Below are 24,678 nucleotides of genomic sequence, written 5' to 3'. Positions count from 1 at the left end.
TTGGTCACATACAAAATGTACCAGAACAACCCACGTATATTTAAAAAAAAAAAAAGAGATAAAAAATAGGTATGTTTATATGGCTGCACAGCGCGGGTTCCGTTGCACAGGGCTCTGTGTTGTTGACGCTTAGCAAATACCACTGCGACCCGTGGCTCATATTTGCCAATCAGCGCTAGTTAAATGTAAACGCATGGCTATGTAGCGGCTCGGCACGGCAGGTCTTACCGGTCAGACAGATGAAACATGCGACGGACAGAGCAGCGACGACCGCGGGGACTGCCATGGCAATGGCGCTGCGCTTTCGCGGCCTGCCGTGACGTGCGCTGATATCGAAAACTGTCGGAGCCTCTCGAGATTAGATACGCGATATGCGGGGCAGTCGCACCTCTCTCTCCCTTCCTCTCACCTTCCGCGAGTGCCTCTCATTCTTTCTCTTTATCTTCTCTTATCCGCGGCATTTCTCACGCCCAGTTTTCGTTTTTCCCACGATAGCCCCGTTCCCACGGCAAAGCGACAGTATCAGATGCCGGTCACTGCTGCGTATCGCTCGTTCGAGACTGCTCTTGATGGATGGCAGATTTGTTGACTATCACCTCATGTTGCGAGATTTCTTCGTGTGTCAGGCCCTTGTGTTCGGTACGTGCGTAAGAGAAACTCTTTCTTCCTTTTGCCAATTAACTTGTCAAGCACCGACAAATCAGACTAGGTTTTTCCTTGAAAACATCGAGCTTCTTCACGATCACCATTCACCTTCACCAGAGTCACTGTTCTGACGAGAAAGTTACATTAATGGTTTATTCAACACTACTGGCCATTAAAATTGCTACACCACGAAGGTGACGTGTTACAGACGCGAAATTTAACCGACAGGAATAAGATGCTGTGATATGCAATTGATTAGCTTTTCAGAGTATTCACACAAGGTAGCCGCCGGTGGCGACACCTACAACGTGCTGACATGAGGAAAGTTTCCAACCGATTTCTCATACATAAACAGCAGTTGACCGGCGTTGCCTGGTGAAACGTTGTTGTGATGCCTCGTGTAAGGAGGAGAAATGCGTACCATCACGTTTCCGACTTTGATAAAGGTCGGATTGTAGCCTATCGCGATGGCGGTTTATCGTATAGCGACATTGCTGCTCGCATTGGTCGAGATCCAATGACTCTTAGCAGAATATGGAATAGCTGGGTTTAGGAGAATAATACGGAACGCCGTGCTGGATCCCAACGGCCTCGTATCACTAGCAGTCGAGATGACCGACATTTTATCCGCATGGCTAAATCGGATCGTGCAGCCAAGTCTCGATCCCTGAGTCAACACATGTGGACGTTTGAAAGACAACAACCATCTGCACGAACAGTTCGACGACGTTTTCAGCAGCATGGACTATCAGCTCGGAGACCAAGGCTGAGGTTACCCTTGACGCTGCATCACAGACAGGAGCGCCAGCGATGGTGTACTCAACGACGAACCTGGGTTCACGTATGGCAAAACGTCATTTTTTCGGATGAATCCAGGTTCTGTTTAGATCATCATGATGGTCGCATCCGTGTTTGGCGACATAGCGGTGAACGCACGTTGGAAGCATGTATTCGTCATCGCCATACTGGCGTATCACCCGGGGTTGCCATTGGTTACATGTCTCGGTCACCTCGTGTTCGCACTGACGGCACTTTGCATGAGGGCTTAATTAAATAAAATGCTAATAGTTTCAATTTTTGTCGCTGTTTGTCCGGTTACGCAGTCTCGTAACCGGTTGGCCCTGAATAATATTAGTACGCAATCTGACTGCATAGAATAACAACAAAGGAAATTTCCGTATACACAATTAATTAATTAAGTCCCCAGCAACTATAAAAGCTATGAAACAAGAAAGCATAAGTGTAGGTGTTCTGTGTGTGGAAGTGTGATTCAACGTACACATCTGGTACGGTTCTTCCTCAATACGACAAGATGCTTTAAACGCCATTTACAATGAAGTAATTAAGAAAAGAAAACCAGAAATATATTGACGAAAAATACACTCTGATCATTACAACATCCCCAATCGAACAGCATCGGCTGTCTAGCCCATCAGATCAACTGCACACGACATGCTCACAACTAGTACTGCAGCTACGGCTACGTCAGAACTACCACTGCCCACAGCAACTTCTCAACAAGCCTTGCCAGTGGAAGCGGCTGAATAATACTCTTTGGCGAAAACTCTGGCGCTGTGACTCGGTGTAGCCACCTTTCATATGCCCCTCCTCCAAGGGCTAGAATTTGATGGTATTTTTGCCAGCATCGGTGGTGAAAATACCACCAAATTCGTCCAAAAAATACAGACAAAAATTAAAAAGTAATATTAATAAGTAAATATCACATAACTAAATAAATTTTGGCTTCGCGCTGACCCTTCAATAACCTAATATGTAAAATACAGTAAGGAATAAAATGCTTGCATACATATGATTTTACATAAAGTTTACACAAGTATCATGTGGTTAAACAATTCAATCCATAGCGTCAGCAATGACGAACAGGTGCAGGTAAGAGTCTCATTACATTTCATAAACAGTAAACACACCAAAAATGAGTTTATACAAATATTCACATAAAATCCTTTCAATAGCTCAATAAACAAGTAGCACTGCTCAGAGTAGTTGACAGTTCCAACAGTATCACCCAGCAATGGTCAACAGGTGGAAACAACAGTCTCATAACATTTCATCAGCAGTATTTAAACAGCTCCAACAGTGGCACCCAGAAATGGCGATCAGGCACAGACAACATCAAGTGACATTATCTCAGTAGCAGCAGTTCCATCAGTGGCACCCAGCAATGTTGAACAGGTGCAGACACCAACAAGTGGCATCATTCCAGTAGAAGCAGTCCATCAGTGGCACCCAGCAATGTTGAGCAGCTGCAGACAGCAGCAAGTGACATCATTTCATTAGAAGCATTTCCATCAGTGGCGCCCAGCAATGTTGATCAGGTGCAGACACAACAAGTGACATTATTTCAGTAGAAGCAGTTCCATCAGTGGCACCTAGCATTGTTGAACAGGTGCAGACAGCAACAAGTTGCATTATCTCAGTAGAAGCAGTTCCATCAGTGGCACCCAACAATGTTGGGCAGTTGCAGACACCGACAAGTGACATCATTTCATTAGAAGCAGTCCAATCAGTGGCACCCAGCAATGTTGAACAGGTGCAGGTAACAGTCCATAATACTCACTATCATTAATCAAACAGTTCATCAGAGTTTATCAGCAGAAATTAAACATTTCCAAGTGGCACCCATCAATGTTGAACAGGTGCAAGCACGAACAACAGTTTGAATGCACACACAATTGCTTTTACAAAATTATTATCAATGCTCTTACACTAAACATAGAAATTATAATAAACACACAAATGATATCAGATAATTGTAACATTAACTATTACAAATACACAAATGTCAGTAAACCTATAACATTTATGGGTGTCAGTGCAAGCAACAACAAACAAGTAAAATAATATTTAGGAGATAGGTCGGTACCAATTATTTGGGATTAGGAAAGGAAAACACACAAAACACACTCACTCATCTTTCATCTACATTTAAGTATTACTGTGTAACTGAATGGCGTTAACTGTGTAAATGCAATTCTGTCAAAATTTGATGCTCAATATGTGTATCAAGTAGTAGTGGTACAGTGTATAAAAGTCAATAATAGTTAGTCAACGTCATAGTCATCATGTCAAGACCAATGTTTGCCAAGCCAACTTTTTCTGAACGACTGTCAGTGTGCCATGATATGCAAATACTTTCTTTCTCCAAAAAGAAAGTATATACTGCTTATTGATTTAACAAAGGGTGTGTGTGTGTGTAGACAATCTTCTAGTGTTCTAGTCTGTCCTCTTCATCCTCCTTGTTCCATATCAACCAACAAAAAAAATATGCTACTCACTTACTTTACCTCTTATCCACCAAAACTCCAATAATTATCAGCATCACATAATCTTAATACTTCAATAATACCTCTTCAATACGTCGATACATATAAACCTTATCACCAATATCATTTCACTTCCATAACAACTCTTTCCTTTAGTCAGTCTCCTCGAACAAGTACAGATAAAATCCTAGTGCAAACTTCACTTCATCATCCCATACAATCCGAAGACACAATGTCCACACACAACCTCTGTGTAATCCATCTGACCCAAATCTTCTACTCATTATGAATCATAAAATACATTTTGGTTACCTTGTCCATCATTAAATAAAAGAAATGCATACATGACTTCTAACCGCCTTTAGTTTGAATAACATTCAGTAAGTAAGTAAGAGTACAGAGTGTGAATGATCGTAATAATTCACAGTGTGTACACCACTTCAATAATCATGGTACAACAGAAGCAAACATGTGGAGTATTTATTGTGTCAAGTGTCACTTGCTATTACAATTGCTCACGAAGAATGCACTGTAATAACTGTCAATGGTCTAAACCTAGTGTTGGTATGTCATATCCTTAGCTTCCTTCCTATTAGCATAAATTTATACAGCTTCCATAAAACCTCCAGCTCATGTGACTTCAAAGAAGTTTCATGTACCAATGTCGTTCGTAGAATTATAGCAGTTCATTTTCTTATCTTAAAATATAAAGCACTGAGCGTAAGCAAAACATGCAATAGCGAGTAAATACACCAGTAGAGAACAAAATGTCGTCAAGTGGATGCAGCACAATCCCTACAACGAGGCTCTGCCAAGCGAACAATCAATAATTAATACCATAGTGTGACCCAAACTCCATGTTCCTGCACCGTATATCAGCATTTCTATTACCAAATTAAAGAGTAGTTATGACAACATAACAGAAATCTGTAAATATGCTATCCATACGCAAAGCAGCAAATATATATCTTACATAATAAACAGGTCGTTAGCATCATATCAGCATAAGCAAATAAGTGTTCGTATGTAATCTTAATAATTAAAAATAAAGGTGCAAGCAGATAATTCACAAAGTATAACCTACATACATAACCATATCAGCACAATTAATCAGGTGACAATTATAATTTAAATAAATAAGCACAGCAGGCACATAATAAAAAAAGTGACATAAGTGAAAAAGCAGTGCAGCCAAGCGATACATAATATACAGAAGTAACAATCCTGTACATTAATCAAACATTGTCAAAATCAGTTAACACAAAGTATAAATCACGTAATCGCGAGCAGCAAATTACGTCTAAAGTACGTACCTAAGTGAAAATATGTTACCTGAAAAACAAACTCAATTAATAGTTACCTTTCTAGTTTATTACTTGCTTCTTCGAAATTACATTCTTCCTGAAATTTTCTCGATAGCAAGTCCTCTTAACGTCGGACACACACAGAATTTACCTGAAGTTCTTAAATATTTTATACAACTGTATCCTGAAAAAAACTGAACGTTAATAACATAATTTATCAAGTCACTATAGCTTTATACTGAATTGAATCAGAGAAATTAGACTATTGTATTTGTTTACGGCTGTCAGTGCATTCGCACTGAGCGCTCGATCAGCTGTTATATACGCGTGACGTAGGAAGTAACTGTTTGCGGTCAACGACTACCTTGTGCGGCGCGCACACTTGACTGTTGCTTTGAGTATGTGCCGCCGCCAGAACACGGCGCGGTGTCCTTGTATTCTCTGCGTGTTTACGTATAACTGTTATTTTCTCAAAAGTATGTCATTCCGCAAAAATTTTAACGTTCGATATATGATGTATTCCCTTAGAGCGCCGTGATTTAAGAGTTTCTACTTCGACAGTGTTATCATGAATAATTTTGCGAACCCTATATGGACCGTTATAAAGCAGAAAAAATTTGCGACACAAGCCTTTTCCTTTGTGAGACAAACGATGAGACTTAATTAACACCTTTTGACCAACTGACAAGGTTTTTAAACGACCAGGACGTTTAGCTGATTTCTCTCTTCTAGCAGCCGCAGATGCAATATTTTGTAGAGCCAGGTTCAGAACATCAGAATGCCGCAGTTTCCGTGAAGGCGGAAGAGGAACGATATCAGAAAGGCGATTTTTCGGTGCTTTATTTTTTAATATCAATATAGGTTGTATACATGGAAGAAGCCTGGAGATACTAAAAGGTATCAGATAGATTATATAATGGTAAGACAGAAATTTAGGAACCAGCTTTTAAATTGTAAGACATTTCCAGGGGCAGATGTGGACTCTGACCACAATCTATTGGTTATGACCTGTAGATTAAAACAGAAGAAACTGCAAAAAGGTGGGAATTTAAGGAGATAGGACCTTGATAAACTGAAAGAACCAGAGGGTGTACACAGTTTTAGGGAGAGCATAAGGGAACAATTGACAGGAATGGGGGAAAGAAATACAGTAGAAGAAGAATGGGTAGCGTTGAGGGATGAAGTAGTGAAGGCAGCAGAGGATAAAGTAGGTAAAAAGACGAGGGCTGCAAGAAATCCTTGGGTAACAGAAGAAATATTGAATTTAATTGATGAAAGGAGAAAATATAAAAATGCAGTAAATGAAGCATGCCAAAAGGAATACAAACGTCTCAAAAATGAGATCGACAGGAAGTGCAAAATGGCTAAGCAGGCATGGCTAGAGGACAAATGTAAGGATGTAGAGGCTTATCTCACTAGGGGTAAGATAGATACTGGCTACAGGAAAATTAAAGAGACCTTTGGAGATAAGAGAACCACTTGTATGAACATCAAGAGTTCAGATGGAAACCCAGTTGTAAGCAAAGAAGGGAAAGCAGAAAGGTGGAAGGAGTATATAGAGGGTCTATTCAAGGGCGATGTACTTGAGGACAATATTATAGAAATGGAAGAGAATGTAGATGAAGATGAAATGGGAGATACGATACTGCTTGAAGAATTTGACAGAGCACTGAAAGACCTGAGCCGAAACAAGGCCCCGGGACTAGACAACATTCCATTAGAACTACTGACGGCCTTGGGAGAGCCAGTCATGACAAAACTCTACTATGTGGTGAGCAAGATGTATGAGACAGGCTAAATACCCTCAGACTTCAAGAAGAATATAATAATTCCAACCCAAGGAAAGCAGGTGTTGACAGATGTGAAAATTACCGAACTATCAGTTTAATAAGTCACAGCTGCAAAATACTAACGCGAATTCTTTAAAGACGAATGGGAAAACTGGTAGAAACCGACTTCGGGGAAGATCAGTTTGGATTCCGTATAAACACTGGAACACGTGAGGCAATACTGACCTTACGACTTATCTTAAAAGCTAGATTAAGGAAGGGCAAACCTACGTTTCTAGCATTTGTAGACTTAGAGAAAGCTTTTGACAATGTTGACTGGAATACTCTCTTTCAAATTCTGAAGGTGGCAGGGGTAAAATACAGGGAGCGAAAGGCTACTTACAATTTGTACAGAAACCAGATGGCAGTTATAAGAGTAGCGGGTCATGAAAGAGAGGCAGTGGTTGGGAAGGGAGTAAGACAGAGTTGTAGCCTCTCACCGATGTTATTCAATTTTTATATTGAGAAAGCAGTAAAGGAAACAAAAGAAAAATTCGGAGTAGGAATTAAAATCCATGGAGAAGAAATGAAAACTTTGAGGTTCGCCGATGACATCGTAATTCTGGGAGAGACAGTGAAGGACTTGGAAGAGCAGTTTGAACGGAATGAACAGTGTCTTGAAAGGAGGGTATAAGATGAACATCAACAAAAGCAAAACGATCATAATGGAATGTAGTCGAATTAAGTCGGGTGACGCTGAGGAAATTAGATTAGGAAATGAGACACTTAAAGTAGTAAAGGAGTTTTGCTATTTGGGGAGGAAAATAACTGATGACGGTCGAAGTAGACTGGCAATGGCAAGGAAAGCGTTTCTGAAGAAGAGAAATTTGTTAACATCGAGTATATATTTAAGTGTCAGGAAGTCGTTTCTGAAAGTATTTGTATGGAGTGTAGCTATGTATGGAAGTGAAACGTGGACGATAAATAGTTTAGACAAGAAAAGACTAGAAGCTTTCGAAATGTGGTGCTATAGGAAATGCTGAAGATTAGATGGGTAGTTCACATAACTGATGAGGAAGTATTGAATAGGATTGGGGAGAAGAGAAGTTTGTGACACAACTTGATCAGAAGAAGGGATCGGTGGTAGGACATGTTCTGAGGCATCAAGGGTTCACCAATTTGGAATTGGAGGGCAGTGTGGAGGGTAAAAATCGGAGAGGGAGACCAAGAGATGAATACACTAAGCAGATTGAGAAGGATGTAGGGTGCAGTAGGTACTGGGAGATGAAGAAGCTTGCACAGGATAGAGTAGCATGGAGAGCTGCATCAAACCAGTCTCAGGACTGAAGACCACAACAACAACAATATAGGCGGTAAAGAAGTTGAATCATTAGGGAGTTCATTCAGAATGTTTTGAAAAAATATGAAGATACTGATCCCACGTTCTGTGATTCTGATGACAATAAAGTCGACACAATTTACTGATTTCCTTCATCCATCTCTCTGAAGCGTGTAAAACACACATATTTCGATGTCGGTTCCACTGCTACAAAAATGTACGCAAAACCACTGGACCGAACAAATCGACTGCAGCCATGTCCTTTAATTTCGCTCGAGTGATAGGAAACAACGGTGCTCTGTGAGAAATAGTTGGCGGCTTAGCCTTTCGACATAAGTTGCATTTGGCAAGAACAGATCGAAAATGTTTTTCCATATTACTGAAGTAGCAATTTTCTCGTAATTTATAAAAGCATTTTCTGGGACCAAAGTGTGTATAACTGAAATGTGTGTACCAAAACAATTTATTAACCCACTCATCAGGAATGCAAACTAACCAAACAGAGTTGTCGACCGATTTTCGTTTAAAAAGAATATCATTGCGAACTAAATAATACACTTTCCTTTCTCCTCCACTTCTCCTTAATGTCCTTCCAGATTGGATCCTTGTTTTGCTCCTTAGCGATGTCCTGGAGCGAAGACGAAATAAAATTTTCAAACGCAACAACTTGAATATACATCAAACAATAATTGTTTTCTTTGCAGTCCTCCTCAGCACTTTGTTTAAAACCCATAGGTGCACGTGATAAAGCATCAGCAATAATATTTGAAGAACTCTGTATGTAAACAATACTAAAATCAAATTCCTGTAGATACAGCGCCGATCGTGACAATCTTCCATGTGTTAATTTTGCTGACATAATAAATTCCAGAGCTCGATGATCGGTGTAAACCTTAGTATGTCTACCATACAATAAGATGCGAAATTTTGTGAAAGCCAAAACAACAGCTAAGTTTTCAAGTTCTGTAATCGAATTCTTTTCTGATTTAGAGAGAACACGACTTCCAAATGCAATAGTTTTCTGTACTACAACGCCGTTTTCTTCTATCTCTTGAAATAAGTGTGCACCTAGGCCTTTGTATGATGAGTCCGTCGCTAAACAAAAATCTTTGGATCAATCCGGATGTGAAAGAAGTGGAGCAGCAACTAAAGCATCACGAAGTTGTTCAAATTCTGATTGAACTTCCTCGTCCCAACACCAATTAGAATTCTTTCCAGATAGTTCACATAAACGAGGTGTGGCCAAATTGTCCAACCTAAGAAAGCGTCTAAGAAAATTACAGACACCAAGGAAACTACGAACATCACGTTTTGTAGTAGGAACAGCATAATTACGAATAGCGTCTAGTTTCTCTGGATCAGGAAGAATACCTTCTGTAGAAATAATATGACCAAGAAATTTCACCTCAGAACGACCAAATTCAGATTTTTCCAAGTTCACTGTAATGCCAACTCTTGCAAGAATACGTAATAATGAATCCAAAATTTTGTTATGCTCACTCCAAGAACGTTAAGCAATAAAAATATCGTGAACATATGAAGTAATATTGTCACGAAGATAAACAGTTAAAATTTCGTTTAAACTACGAATGAATTGTGTTGAAGATACAGTAAGTCCAAACAGTAATTTCCGAAATTGATAACAGTTACCAAAGGCTAAAAAGGCAGTGTATTTTCTAGAATCAGGGTGAAGTTCTATTTGCCAAAAACTTGCGTGCATATCAATCGTGGATAAAACTTTAATTCCATGGAAATGTTGAAGAAGTTCATCTAGATTTTGTGTACGGTCACTTTCAGGAATAATGATATTATTTATCTGTCTGGAATCCAGAACCAAACGAATTGGGCCATCCTTTTTAAGAGCGACATGTAATGGGCTGGTATAAGAACTGACTGCTGGCTCAGTAATGCCTTGATCTAACATGTATTGAAGTTCACTCTTAACCTTGCTTCTGTAAGCCATAGCGTACGTTTCCCCTCGAAATGGTGTGTGTTCTTTTACTTTAAATAAATATTTTAAGCCTTGTATAGTTCCTGTGTGATGACTAAATACTGTAGTATGTGAAGTCAAAATTTGGTGCAGTTCTTCTCTTGCAACGTCATCTGGCACTTCAGCTTTCTTAACCTTTTCATTAATTAATTCTTCGCTATTAATTATATCATCCATCGCGTCTCTGTATCTATTGTCGTTGTCATGAATGAACACATTGTCGTCATAATGCTCAGCGAAAACATCAGAAGTAAGAAACCTAAAACATTTTGTGTCTGATTCAGCTTTCGTTACACACCCAAAGAATTTCAAACATCTCGGCATTCCAGCAACAGTCAAGTTCACACTTCCTTTCTTAAAGTTTAAAATTGCCTTATGTGTGTTAAGAAATTCCATACCTAATATAATTTGTGTACTTAGTAATGGAACAATAATAAAATTAGCAGAAAATTCATGTCCTTGACAAATGAAATTTAATTTGGTCTGTTGTTTGATTTCCACACTTTTTCCGGAAATAGCTCCTCGAATTGTAGTTTTAGAAACAGGTAACACAGGACAAGCAATAGTTCTTACACATATACGAAAAACTGATTCACTAATAACATATATACGAAAAACTGATTCACTAATAACATTCAATGGGCTCCCAGAATCTAAAACTGCAGTGAACTTATTCTTACCCACACATACTTCAATAACAGGATGTAAAAATGCGTCTGCATTATTTTCCTTTTCGTCTAGCAAAATGTCTCTCACGTTTTCCAGGCGTACGTAGTGTAAAATCGTAGTGTTATTGCTTTCTGATCCGTCTATATTGCTGCCAGAATCCAAAGCTACAAATCATTGTCGATTGTTTGCGTCACGTCTTTGATTATTCGTGTCATTTCGCGGATCAATTTCTACGATTTGCACTTGTCTCTCTGAATTTTTGTCACGCGGAGGATGCCAATTAGGTCCCTCCTCTCTGTTAGATGTAAATTCGTGGCTGTGTCTGTTATTAAAATTTCTATTTTCCTGTCTATCTGCATGACTGCTTCTTGTGTAATTTCGACTGTCACTTGTGAAATTATTGTTGTATCTACTACCCTGGTTATTTCTGTAATAAGAATTTCTATTATTGTATGAATAATTTCTGTCTTGATGATACCGACTACTGTTTCCATATGATTGATCATTCCGGTAGGAATTTCCATTATTATAATTGTCTGTGTAATTTCTGTTAGACCGTCTGTTATTGTCATAAGGCTGGTATCTATTGTCCTGTCTGTTACGTCTGTCATTTTCAAAATTACCGCTATAACGTCCGTTCCCATCACTACCCCTTTTCTCTGAAAATCTATTGTAATTACTGTTGCTGAAAAAAATTACAAGAAGTCCCGTCGTCGTTGTCATACTCAAGTTCTTGTAGCAACGTATTAAAAGGCTCAATGTCGTCTTTACATCTTCCGGCTAAAGCAGTTTGTCTTATCGATTGTGGCAGCTTAGTTAAACAAATGCGAATTAATTCAGTCGAGCTATAAGGGTTGGAAAGGAACTGATTCTTTCGAATCATGTCTTCAACGTATTCTGCTGGAGTGCGGAACTCTGTTTGAAATTACGCTGCATAATAAGACTATGTTTGACTCTGTCTTGCGTGTTTTCGGACCAATATGCCGATAGAAATGCATGATAAAAATCATTTAAATTATTACAATCTCTAATAAGTGCGCGCATGCGCGTCGCCGGTTCGTTTTCTAAATATCCACACATAAATTCTATTTTGTGACTTAGTGGCCAATTTGGTGGAAGTGTGTACATAAATTGATCTAACCATGAACATGGATGTATGTCATTCTTAGAATTGCGAAAGATCTTAAATTTACGAATAGTTAAGAAGTGTTTATAGTCAAAGTTTTCGCCTCGTGGCGACAAAGACCTACTGCGTCTGTCCCCGTCCCAATGTCGATTATTGTCAAGTTCGCGCGCCTGGCGCTCTCGTGTTGCTTCTCGTAAATGAAATAAATTATTTTCTTCAAAGCCCTCTGCTATCTATGATTCTAAATTTCTTCTGCTGTCTTTTCCTACGATTTCGCTTTCAGTTTGTTTCACTTACTTTCGTAACGCTTCAAATTCCCTTTTAACGCGTTCATTAAATTTTCCCTGATTTTCAACATGTTTATTTATATTCTGGTTTCTGTTTCTCCAAATGGCAATGGAGCTGTATCATCTGAATCTCTGTCCCCATTTAAATTAAGACTTGTTAATTTATCTGAAATCTCCTCAACTCTTTCCAATAAGTCACCTATTTTTTCTTTCTGTTTATTTACGTCTTCCGTAAGTGGTGCGACTCGGGTTTCAGTATTGACACATTCAGTAGTTAAGTGTTCATACTGTTGTGTTAGGTTATTTATTATGTCATTTGGTACCGATTCCTCGATTCTTTCAAATATTTCCTCCTTATCGTGAGCACGTTGCAAATTTAACACTGAAAATTTTTGTACTATCACGCGATCTCTTTCTTCCTGGTATCTATCCTTTTCCTTTTGTCTGATTTCTATTGAAATTAATCTATTATTGTGAGCATTCCAAATCGGCTGTACTTATTCTCTAATTTCTTTCTTTAATTGATCTTTCATGTTTTTGAAACATGTCCCTATTCGTGAGTCTAACCGTGTTCCCATTGTTTCCATATCAGTTTTAATTGTTCCTTTTTGTGATCCCACTGTTTGTAATTCAGATCCTAACTGTGATCCCAGTGAGTCTAACCGTGTTTCCATTGTTACCATATCAGTTTCTAACCGTGTTGCCACTGTTTTTAATTCAGATCCCAAATTTAATACTGCACTCATCAACTGCTCCATATTAACTGGTTAGAAATTCTTTACGCCCCTAACATTTCCCACAAAACCAACTTCCTTCGTCATAGCTGTAAAGCTATCTGTGTTCGATACTATTCCAGAATCTTCTGTCGCTAATCTCGAATTCTGAAATTTTTTTGATTTTCCCGACTTATTAAATTGTTTTCTACTTCATTATTCATCATACTGTTCTCATCTGTTGGCGAGTTCGCATGTTATCAATTTCGTCATTCTCACTATCCATCATGTTTGCCTTTTTCATCGATCGCGTAATCATTTACAAAACATACAAAACTCGTCACAATACGAAAATTACACAGAATATAACACTTTATCACCAACAATACCATTCACAAGAAATGCTTCCCGACAAACACGCCTAACGGACAATTAAGATCTTCATAATTGCACAAAACTGTCAAGCCTGTATACGAGAAATCAAAAATTAAATTCTGCCAAAATACCATTAAAAGAATGACAAGACAACTACAAATGTTCAGTTACCAAATCTACACATGCAATATAGACTACAATTACTAAACTACAAATTACTACAACAATACTACTGTCTGCTATTTTTACTATCAAAAGAATTCCAAGGGACGATCCGAAGTAGCGGTCGCCACGTGCATGGGGACTTAATTAAATAAAATGGTAATAATTTTAATTTTAGTCGCTGTTTGTCCGGTTACGCAGTCTCGTAACCGGTTGGCCCTGAATAATATTAGTACGCAATCTGACTGCAGAGAATAACAACAAAGAATGAAAGGAAAATTCCGTTAACACAATTAATTAATTAAGTCCCCAGCAACTATAAAAGCTACGAAACAAGAAAGCATAAGTGTAGCTGTTCTGTGTGTGGAAGTGTGATTCAACGTACACATCTGGTACGGTTCTTCCTCAATACGACAAGATGCTTTAAACGCCATTTACAATGAAGTAATTAAAAAAAAGAAAACCAGAAATACTATGATTGCACATAGAAACCAGAATTACACTCTAATAGATGAACACAAACCAGATGCTTTGTTGACTGAACCTGTAACCAAGAGGCATTGTTATTTAGGAAATTTTAAATACAAAATTTTTTTCTATTACCTCATATATATTGACGAAAAATACACTCTGCTCATTACATCATCCCCAATCGAACAGCATCGGCTGTCTAGCCCATCAGAACAACTGCACACGACATGCTCACAACTAGTACTCTAACTACGGCTACCTCAGAACTACAACTGCCCATAGCAACTTCTCAACAAGCACTGCCAGTGGAGGCGGCTGAATAATACTCTTTGGCGCAATCTCTGGCGCTGTGACTCAGTGTAGCCACCTTTCAACGTTGAACAGTGGACGTTACATTTCAGATGTGTTACGACCCGTGGCTCTACCCTTCATTCGATCCCAGCGAAACCCTACATTTCAACGGGATAATGCACGACCGCGTCTTGCAGGTCCTGTATGGGCCTTTCTGGATGCAGAAAATGTTCGACTGCTTCCCTGACCAGCACATTATCCATATCTCTCACCAATTGGAAACGTCTGGTCAAAGGTGGCCGAGCAACTGGCTCATCAGAATACGCCAGTCACTACTCTTGATGAACTGTGGTGTCGTGTTGAAGCTGCATGGGTAGCTGTACCTGTACACGCTATCCAAGCTCTGTTTGGCTCAATGCCCAGGCGTATCAAGGCCGTTATTACGGCTAGAGGTGGTTGTTCTGGATACTGATTTCTCAGGATCTATGCACCCAGATTGCGAGAAAATGTAATAACGTGTCAGTTGTAGTATAATATATTTGTCCAATGAATACCCGTTTATCATATGCATTTCTTCTTGGTGTAGCAATTTTAATGGCCAGTAGTGTATGTAAAAAAAGTCCAAGGCAGTTTGTTTCTAATACGCTGGTGGGCACATAATAATAGCGTTTTCGTTTTTTATCTTGGTACTCCTGTTGCTATGGGTTTATTGACGTATTGTCATTTTTTATTTGTAGTTCACTGTCGCTATCTGACTTTACATTTGTCATTTTGTCGTTTGTAGATAGTAAGTGGAGCTTTGGACTCTAGAAAATGAAGTGCCAAGTGCAGACATAAGAACTTTTCCGACATTTAGTTCAACAGAGTGATCACAGCAACGATGGCAGCCAGAAACATTTGTGTCCAAAATGTGGGAATAATCCCATTGGACTGAGCATGGCTATAAAATGGCTTTCTCGCTTTAAGGAGGAGCGTTTTGACGTTAGTGACTTTCAACGTTCATGAAGACCTTCGTCGTTTGATGGTGATCATGACCATTCCTATCCTGTACAATTACTAGAGACGAGAAATAGTGTCTTTATGCTAAAATAAGGAAAAGAAAGGAATGGTTAAGGACAAGCAAAGCAACAACTCCCCGTGCTAAGACCTGTGCGCATGCACAAAAGATAATGCTATGCATCTGATGGAACAGCGACGATATAGCTTGAAATGGTTCAAATCGCTCTGAGCGCTATGGGACTTAACATCTGTGGTCATCAGTCCCCTAGAACTTAGAACTACTTAAACCTAACTAACCTAAGAACGTCACAGACATCCACGCCCGAGGCAGGTTTCGAACCTGTGACCGTAGCGGTCACTCAGTTCCAGACTGAAACGCCTAGAACCGCACGGCCACACCTGCCGGCGACGGTGTGGCGTGCTACGAATTGCTTCCCCGTAGTGTAACCATCACTGCCGACACTTATTGCCAACAACGACACGTCTTGCTGACGCAATCCAAGAACAACGGACAGAAAGACGGTGTGAAGTGGTTCTACTCAACGATAACGCCACCTGGAAACCTGCTACACTGACAAAAAACACTATGGTTTTGGCAAGTCATTCCGCATCCACCTTATTCACTTGATGTTGCACCCTCAGATTTTCACATCTTCTGCTCTCTGTCAAACAACTTTCAAAGAACTTCCTTTCCGGATGGAATTCAGACCCGAACACGGCTCGGCGATTTCTTCACCTCAAAACCACGTGATTTCTAATGTCACGGAATCGAAAAGTTACCCCAGCGGTCTCAAAACGTTGAAAATAGCGAAGGAGAATGTAGTATTGTTGACCAAAGTCTCTGTTACTTGTCTCTGTTGTGCAAACCTACGGAAAAACGTTACAAACTTGTGCACCAACGTAATACAATGTAATGTTAGAGGGTCTCGGGAAAACACAAGAAGGGCTTCAGTCACAAAGGGTGCAGACTGAACACAGGAAGAACGTAGATACAGGAACCATTGGTATAACAGTTGTAAATTGTCGTAGCTGTGTTGGGAAAGTACCAGAGCTCCATGAGCTAATAGAAAGCACTGATGCTCAAATCGTTAAAGGCCCTGAAAGCTGACTAAAGCTCAGCCGAATTTTTTTCGAAGGACCTAACGGTGTTCCGAAAAGATAAGCTAAACACGGTTGGCAGTGGCGTGTTTGTTGCTGTCAGAAGTGGTTTGACTTGACACACCAGGTTAGTCGAGAGCGCTAATGCGCTGCTTCCTGGACTCGGGTAGGCGAACCGGCCCCGGATCGAATCCGCCCGGTGGCTTAACAACGGAGACCGGTGTGCCGGCCACCCTGGATGTGGTTTTTAGGCGGTTTCCCACATCCCACTAGGTGAATACTGGCCTGGTCCCCAAGTCCCGCCACAGTTACACGGCTCGCAATCATCTCAACACATTAGCACTATTTCATGGATTAATCTAGACACAGACAGTTGGGGTACACTAATTCCGTCCTGGGAGGTACGGAGTGGCGTCAGGAAGATCATCCGGCAACCCCTTGCATTACCCTTGCCAGATCCGATTAACCATGCCGACCCTGCGTCATTGCGGGAAAAAGGCACAAGCAAAAGAAGGAAAGAACTAGTTCAACTTGTCGCGAAATTGAAGTAGATACTTCTTGTGAGTTAGTATGAGCAGAGGTCTTTGACAACCGGAATAAAATAAAAACGGTATCCTTTTACCGACCTCCCAGTTCAGATGATACAGTTGCTGAAAGGTTCAAAGAAAACTTGAGTTTGATTTCAATCGTGTACCCGACTCATACGATAATAGTTGGTAGTGACTTTAATTTACCCTCGTCATGTTGCCGAAAATACGTGTTTAATTCCAGTGGTACATATAAAATATCATCCTAAATTGTGAAAAACGCATTGTCTGAAAATTATTTCGAGCAATTAGTTCATGAGACCACGCGAATAGTAAACGGCTGTGAAAACACACTTGACCTCTTAGCAACAAATAATCCTGAGTTAATAACGAGCACCAAAACCTATACAGGGATTATTGAACACAGTGTTGTTGTAGCGAGATTAAATATTGTAATTCCCAAATCCGCGAAAAAAAAGCGAAAAATATACCTGTTCAAAAAAGCACATAAAAATTCAATTGACGCATTCCTGAGAGACAATCTCCATTCATTCCAAATTAATAATATAGGTTTAGACCAGATGTGGCTTAAATTCAAAGAAATAGTATCGGCAGCAACTGAGAGATTTATACCAAATAAATTAACAAAGGACGGAGATGCTCCTTCTTGGTACACAAAACGGGTTAGAACACTGTTGCAGAAACAACCAAACAAAATGCCAAATTTAAACAGACGCAAAATTCCTAAGATTGGCGATTCTTTACAGAAGCTCGAAATTTTGCACGGAGTTCAATGCGAGACGACGATAACAGTTTCCACAACGAAACTTTGTCTCGAAACCTGGCAGAAAGTCCAAAGAGATTCTGGTCGTATGTGAAGTATGTTAGCGGCAAGAAACAATCGATGCCTTCTCTGCGCGATAACAATGGAGATACTATCGAAGACAGTGCTGCCAAAGCAGAGTTACTAAATACAGCCTTTCGAAAATCCTTCACAAAAGAAGACGAAGTAAATATTACAGAATTCGAATCGAGAACAGCTGCCAACATGAGTAACGTAGAAGTAAATATCCTCGGAGTAGTGAAGCAACTCAAATCACTTAATAAAAGCAAGTCTTCTGGTCCAGACTGTATACCAATTAGGTTCATTTCCGAGTATGGTGATGCATTAGCTCCATACTTAACACTCATATACAACCGTTCGCTCAACGAAAGATCCGTACCCAAAGACTGAAAAGTTGCAGAGGTCACACCAATATTCAAGATAGGTAGTAGGAATAATCCACTAAATTACAGGCCCATATCGTTAACGTCGATATGTAGCAGGAGTTTGGAACATATATTGTGTTCGAAAATTATGAATTACCTCGAAGGAAACGGTCTATTGACACCCAGTCAACATGGGTTCAGAAAAGATCGCTCCTGTGAAACGCAACTAGCTCTTTATTCACATGCAGGTGAGGGACAAGGGATTTCAGATCGATTCCGCATTCCTGGATTTCCGGAAGGCTTTTGAAACTGTACCCCATAATCGGCTCGTAGTGAAATTGAGTGTTTATGGAATATCGTCTCAGCTATGTGACTGGATTTACGATTTCCAGTCAGAGAGGTCACAGTTCGTAGTATTTGACGGAAAGTCATCGAGTAAAACAGAAGTGATTTCAAGCGTTCCCCAAGGTAGTTTTACAGGCCCTTTGCTATTCCTTATCTATATAAACGATTTGGGAGACAATCTGAGCAGCCGTCTTCGTTTGCTTGCAGATGACGCTTTTGTTTATCGACTATTGAAGTGATCAAAAGACAAAACAAACTGCAAAACCATTTCGAAAAAATACCTGAATGGTGCGAAAACTGGCAGTTGACCCTAAATAACGAAAAGTGTGAGGTCATCCACGTGAGTGGTAAAAGACATTCGTTAAACTTCTGTTACATGATAAATCAGTCTAATCTAAAAGCCGTAAATTCAACTAAATACCTAGGTGTAAAAATTACGAACAACTTAAGTTGGAAAGAACACACAGAAAATGTTATGGGGAAGGCTAATCAAAGACTGCGTTTTGTTGGCAGGACACTTAGAGTATGTAGCAGACCTAATAAGGAGACTGCCTACACTACGCTTGTCCGTCCTCTTTTAGAATACTGTGGCGCGGTTTGGGATCCTTACCAGATAGGACTGACGGAGTACATCGAAAAACTTCAAAGGCAGCACGTTTTGTATTAACGCGTAATTTGGGAGAGAGTGTCACAGAAATGATACAGGCTTTGGGCTGGAAATCGTTAAAAGAAAAGCGTTTTTCGTTGCGACGCAATCTTCTCACGAAATTCCAATCACCAACTTTCTCATCCGAATGCAAAAATATTTTGTTGAGACCGACCTACGTAGGGGGGAACGATCGCCATAATAAAACGAGGGAAATCAGAGCTCGTACGAAAAGAGATAGGTTGAGAATTGTGAAGGTGGGTCGATGAACCCTCTGCCAGGCCCTTAATTGTGATTTGCAGAGTATCCATGTAGATGTAGATGTGAATGTGTAGAGCCGTGCTTTGTGAAGCAAACATTTTAGGACGAACGGCGGAATTATTGGGTCAGATAAGCGCAATGTTTCGAGGAGAGACTGCGTTATTATGAGACACACTGAAAGTGAAAATACGTCGCCTGTTTACATCATCTCTCCCTCCCAACCCCTCCACCATCCCCCTCCTCTCCGCCCAAGGCGACTATCACGGAAGCAAGTTGTCCAGTTTGCAGAGGCGGTGAAGACGAACAGGTCGCCGAGATTCTAATAATGATTACCTCCGGCTTTGTAAGGCGTCGGAAACGTTATTTGCTGCGCGTTCTTAATGAGTATGGAGACTAAGGTAAAATCACGATTATGAATAATCCTCCCGATTTTTTATTATGTTCCCAACATTCGTTAAGTAATTACATGCCATGCCGTAGTCTAGGAGTAGCGTCTTTGATTCATAATCATAAACGTCTTCGGTCCCGGGTTCGATCCCCGCCAATGCCTAAAATTTCCCCGTTTTCAAGAAGGGACGTCGAACAGACGTGCAGAACTATAGACCTATATCTCTAAAGTCGATCAGTTGTAGAATTTTGGAACACGTATTATGTTCGAGTATAATGACTTTACTGGAGACTTGAAATCTACTCTGTAGGAATCAGCATGGGTTTCGAAAAAGACGATCGTGTGAAACACAGCTCGCGCTAATCGTCCACGAGACTCAGAAGGCCATAGACACGGGTTTACAGGTAGATGCCGTGATTCTTGACTTCCGCAAGGCGTTCGATACAGTTCCCCACGGTCGTTTAATGAACAAAGTAAGAGCATATGGACTATCAGATCAATTGTGTGATTGGATTGAGGAGTTCCTAGATAACAGAACGCAGCATGTCATTCTCAATGGAGAGAAGTCTTCCGAAGTAAGAGTGATTTCAGGTGTGCCGCAGGGGAGTGTCATAGGACCGTTGCTATTCACAATATACATAAATGACCTGGTGGATGACATCGGAAGTTCACTGAGGCTTTTTGCAGATGATGCTGTGGTGTATCGAGAGGTTGCAACAATGGAAAATTGTACTGAAATGCAGGAGGATCTGCAGCGAATTGACGCATGGTGCACGGAATGGCAATTGAATCTCAATGTAGACAAGTGTAATGTGATGCGAATACATAGAAAGATAGGTTCCTTATTATTTAGCTACAAAATAGCAGGTCAGCAACTGGAAGCAGTTAATTCCATAAATTATCTGGGAATATGCATTAGGAGTGATTTAAAATGGAATGATCATATAAAGTTGATCGTCGGTAAAGCAGATGCCAGACTGAGATTCATTGGAAGAATCCTAAGGAAATGCAATCCGACAACAATGGAAGTAGGTTACAGTACGCTTGTTCGCCCACTGCTTGAATACTGCTCAGCAGTGTGGGATCCGCACCAGATAGGGTTGATAGAAGAGATAGAGAAGATCCAACGGAGAGCAGCGCGCTTCGTTACAGGATCATTTAGTAATCGCGAAAGCGTTACGGAGATGATAGATAAACTCCAGTGAAGACTCTGCAGGAGAGACGCTCAGTAGCTAGGTACGGGCATTTGTTAAAGTTTCGAGAACATACCTTCACCGAAGAGTCAAGCCGTATATTGCTCCCTCCTACGTATATCTCGCGAAGAGACCATGAGGATACAATCAGAGAGATTAGAGCCCACACAGAAGCATACCGACAATCCTTCTTTCCACGTACAATACGAGACTGGAATAGAAGGGAGAACCGATAGATGTACTCAGGGTACCCTCCGCCACACACCGTCAGGTGGCTTGCGGAGTATGAATGTAGATGTAGATATTATTCGGCCGATTTTCCGCCCGGCTGACGCAACTTCCAACCTTCTTCCGCTAGAGGGCTCCTAATTGTAGCGTGTAACATGGCGGAGTGTAACGTAACTATGTCGGTGCGTGAGAGGCAGCACGCTGTAATAGAGTTTCTACCAGCAGAGAACGCGCCTCGAACTGAATCGGACATCTTTCATCAATTCCTTCCACATTTTGAGAATGTGTGTGATGGGTTCCTTAAGAACATTGTGAGAGGTGATGAAAGCTGAGTTCATCATTTTGAACCCGAAAACAAAGGACGCCGCCACAAAGGACCACCGACGCCAGAAATGTTCAAGACCATGCCATCAGCAGGAAAAGACATGATCACAGTGTTCTGCGATGTTCAAGGTGAGGTGCGTTTGAAAGTCATCGAGCAAGGCGCCACCATAAATTGTGCAAGGTACTGTGAGACCCTGAGAAAACTGAAAGCACGAATTCGAAGTGTTCATCTACATATGTAGCAACCTCTCCTCCAGCTTGACAAGCTGGACCACACATGCACTGCATCATCTCTAACAAAATGTTGAAATGTGTGCGAAATCTGATGGGACTTGAATGCTAAGGTCATCAATCCCTAAGCTTACACACTACTTAACCTAAATTATCCTAAGGACAAACACACACACCCATGCCCGAGGGAGAACTCGAACCTCCGTCGTGATCAGCCGCACAGCCCATGACTGCAGCGCCAAGACCGCTCGGCTAATCCCGCGCATCCATCTCTAACAATCCAACGCTTCGGTTTCACTGTCATCGATTACCCTACAAACGGTCCCGACTTGGTCCCATCCGATTTTCATGCGTTTGCAAAACTTGAATAACTACTTCGAGGACTTCACTTTGATAGCGATGAAGCGGTGCAGGCGGGGGTGAGGTTGTGGCTCCGAAAACAAAGTGATATTTTCTACAGGGACGGTTATCAACAAACTGGTTTCTCGTTGGGAGAAATCTGTCCATCACCTGGGTGATTATGTTAAGAAATAAATATATAGACGTGAAGAATAAATGTGTAGAATTTTAATAAAGTTTGTTTTATTTCAAAAGCTGTAAGGGTTTTCACATAAAAGATTCGGCTGGAATCACTTTTCAACACGCTACCGTATATAATATATACAGGGTGGTCCAAGGATCGTGACCGTGCCAAATATCTCACGAAATAAGGATTAAACGAAAAAACTACAAAGAGCGAAACTTGTCTAGCTTGTAGAGGGAAACCAGATGGCGCTATGAGTGGTCCGCTAGATGGCGCTTACATAGGTCAAAATGATATCAACTGCGTTTTTTAAAATAGGAACCCCCATTTTATTACATATTCGTCTAATACGTAAAGAAATATGAATTTTTTAGTTTGACCACTTTTTTCGCTTTGTGATAGATGGCGCTGTAATAGTCACAAACATATGACTCACAATTTTAGACGAGCAATTGGTAACAATATGTTTCTCAAATTAAAATACAGAACTTAGGTACGTTTTAACATTTTATTTCGGTTGTTCCAATGTGATACATGCGCCTTTGTGAACTTATCATTTCTGACAACGTATGCTGTTACAGCGTGATTACCTCTAAATACCACATCAATGCGATAAATGCTCAATATTATGTCCGTCAACCTCAATGCATTTGACAGTACGTGTAACGAGTCAACAGCGAGTAGTTCGCCTTCCGTAATATTCGCACATGCATTGACAATGCGCTGACGCATGTTGTCAGGCGTTGTCGGTGGATCACGATAGCAAACATCCTTCAAATTTCCCCACAGAAAGAAATCCAGGGACGTCAGATCCGGTGAACGTGCGGGCCATGGTATGGTGCTTCGACGACTAATCCACCAGACATGAAATATGCTATTCAATATCGCTTCAATCGCACGCGAGCTATGTGCCGGACATCGATCTTGTTGGAAGTACATCGCCATTCTTTCATGCAGTAAAACATCTTGTAATAACATCAGTAGAACATTACGAAGGAAATCAGCATACATTCCACCATTTTGATCACAACAGCCATACATCAACACGATATCGACCTTATCCGCAATTGGTAAACGGTCCATTTTAACAAAGGTAATATTTCACGAACAAATACCGTCCGCACTGGCGGAATGTTACGTGATACCACGTACTTATACGTTTGTGACTACTACAGCGCCATCTACCACAAAGCGAAAAAAAGTGGTCGAACTAAAATATTCATACTTCTTTACGTACTACACGAATACGTAAGAAAAATGGGGGTTACTATAAAGAAACGCAGTTGATATCTGTTTGACCTATGGCAGCGCCATATAGCGGGCCAACCATAGCGCCATCTGGTTTCCCCCTTCAGGGTAGACGAGTTTCGTTCTTTGTAGTTTTTTCGTTTGATGCTTATTTCGTGAGATATTTGGCCCGGTCACTATCAATGCACCACCCTGTGTAGTCTGTGGCCGCGATCAATGGAGAGTGAAGCTTTGACAATGCCAGCCACTCGTTCTGACGAAACGTCAGTAAAATCATCAGATGAACATCCGCCGAAGAACCCGAGACAGATGCCAATAGCCAGTTTGTCATAATTAAGTCTGACCGGAAATCTCAGTTGGTGAATCCCACTGGCACTTCCCCATTTTTTTCCATTTCTCGAGGGCCACCTCTTCTTACACAGATTATTCGCTCCGCACTCGGAATGCTCTCACAGTATGTGAACTGGTGCAGCGCTCCAGCGTTGAGTTCTGTCGGACGGTGCAGAGACCAGCGTAGAACCGTCTGGGAAGAGGGGATGTGCACGCTGGCGGCGTTTCCCCGTGATACGGCAGCATTATGTAGGAGCGGTCGGACCACAGTATTCAAGAGGGTGAGCCCCACTTCCAGCGGGAGTAAGAAGTCGGGATGTGGTACGCAGCTAGCCTGTGGCGTAATGTCACTCCCGGGTACTCGGGTATGTCACTATTTGTGGCATGGTGGGAAATAGGGGCCTCCTGCAGACTGTCAGCAACTGTGTCTTTCTGGCGTTACGGGCTAGGGGCCATAACCCGGCCCAACCACCATGGGCGCCACTGCAGCACAATGGTATCCATGATGGGACTCTACAGCAATGTTTCACCTACACGCACTGAGGTGACGGAAGTCATAAGATAGCGATATGCAGGTATAAAGATGGCGGTAGGATCTCGTACACCAGGTATAAAAGGACAGAGCATTGTCGGAGCTGTAATTTGTACTCAGGTGATTCATGTGGAAAGGCTTCCGTCGTGAGTATGGCGCCACGACGGGAAT

General features: G+C 40.9%; 1 protein-coding gene across 1 annotated transcript in view; it reads right to left on the bottom strand.

The window, feature by feature from the left end:
• Positions 1–312, bottom strand: part of LOC126355738 (uncharacterized) — a 189,431-nt gene extending 189,119 nt beyond the window's left edge. The window contains exon 1 of the mRNA XM_050006113.1: positions 229–312. Within this exon, the coding sequence (XP_049862070.1) occupies positions 229–286 (58 nt within the window). The 5' untranslated portion in view covers positions 287–312. The remainder of the gene's footprint in view (positions 1–228) is intronic.
• Positions 313–24,678: the final 24,366 nt, after the last annotated feature.

Source organism: Schistocerca gregaria, chromosome 3, assembly GCF_023897955.1.
Source record: "Schistocerca gregaria isolate iqSchGreg1 chromosome 3, iqSchGreg1.2, whole genome shotgun sequence".
NCBI lineage: Eukaryota > Metazoa > Arthropoda > Insecta > Orthoptera > Acrididae > Schistocerca > Schistocerca gregaria.
Note: the sequence above shows the minus strand (reverse complement) of the source record. Positions and strands in the feature narration are given on the sequence as shown.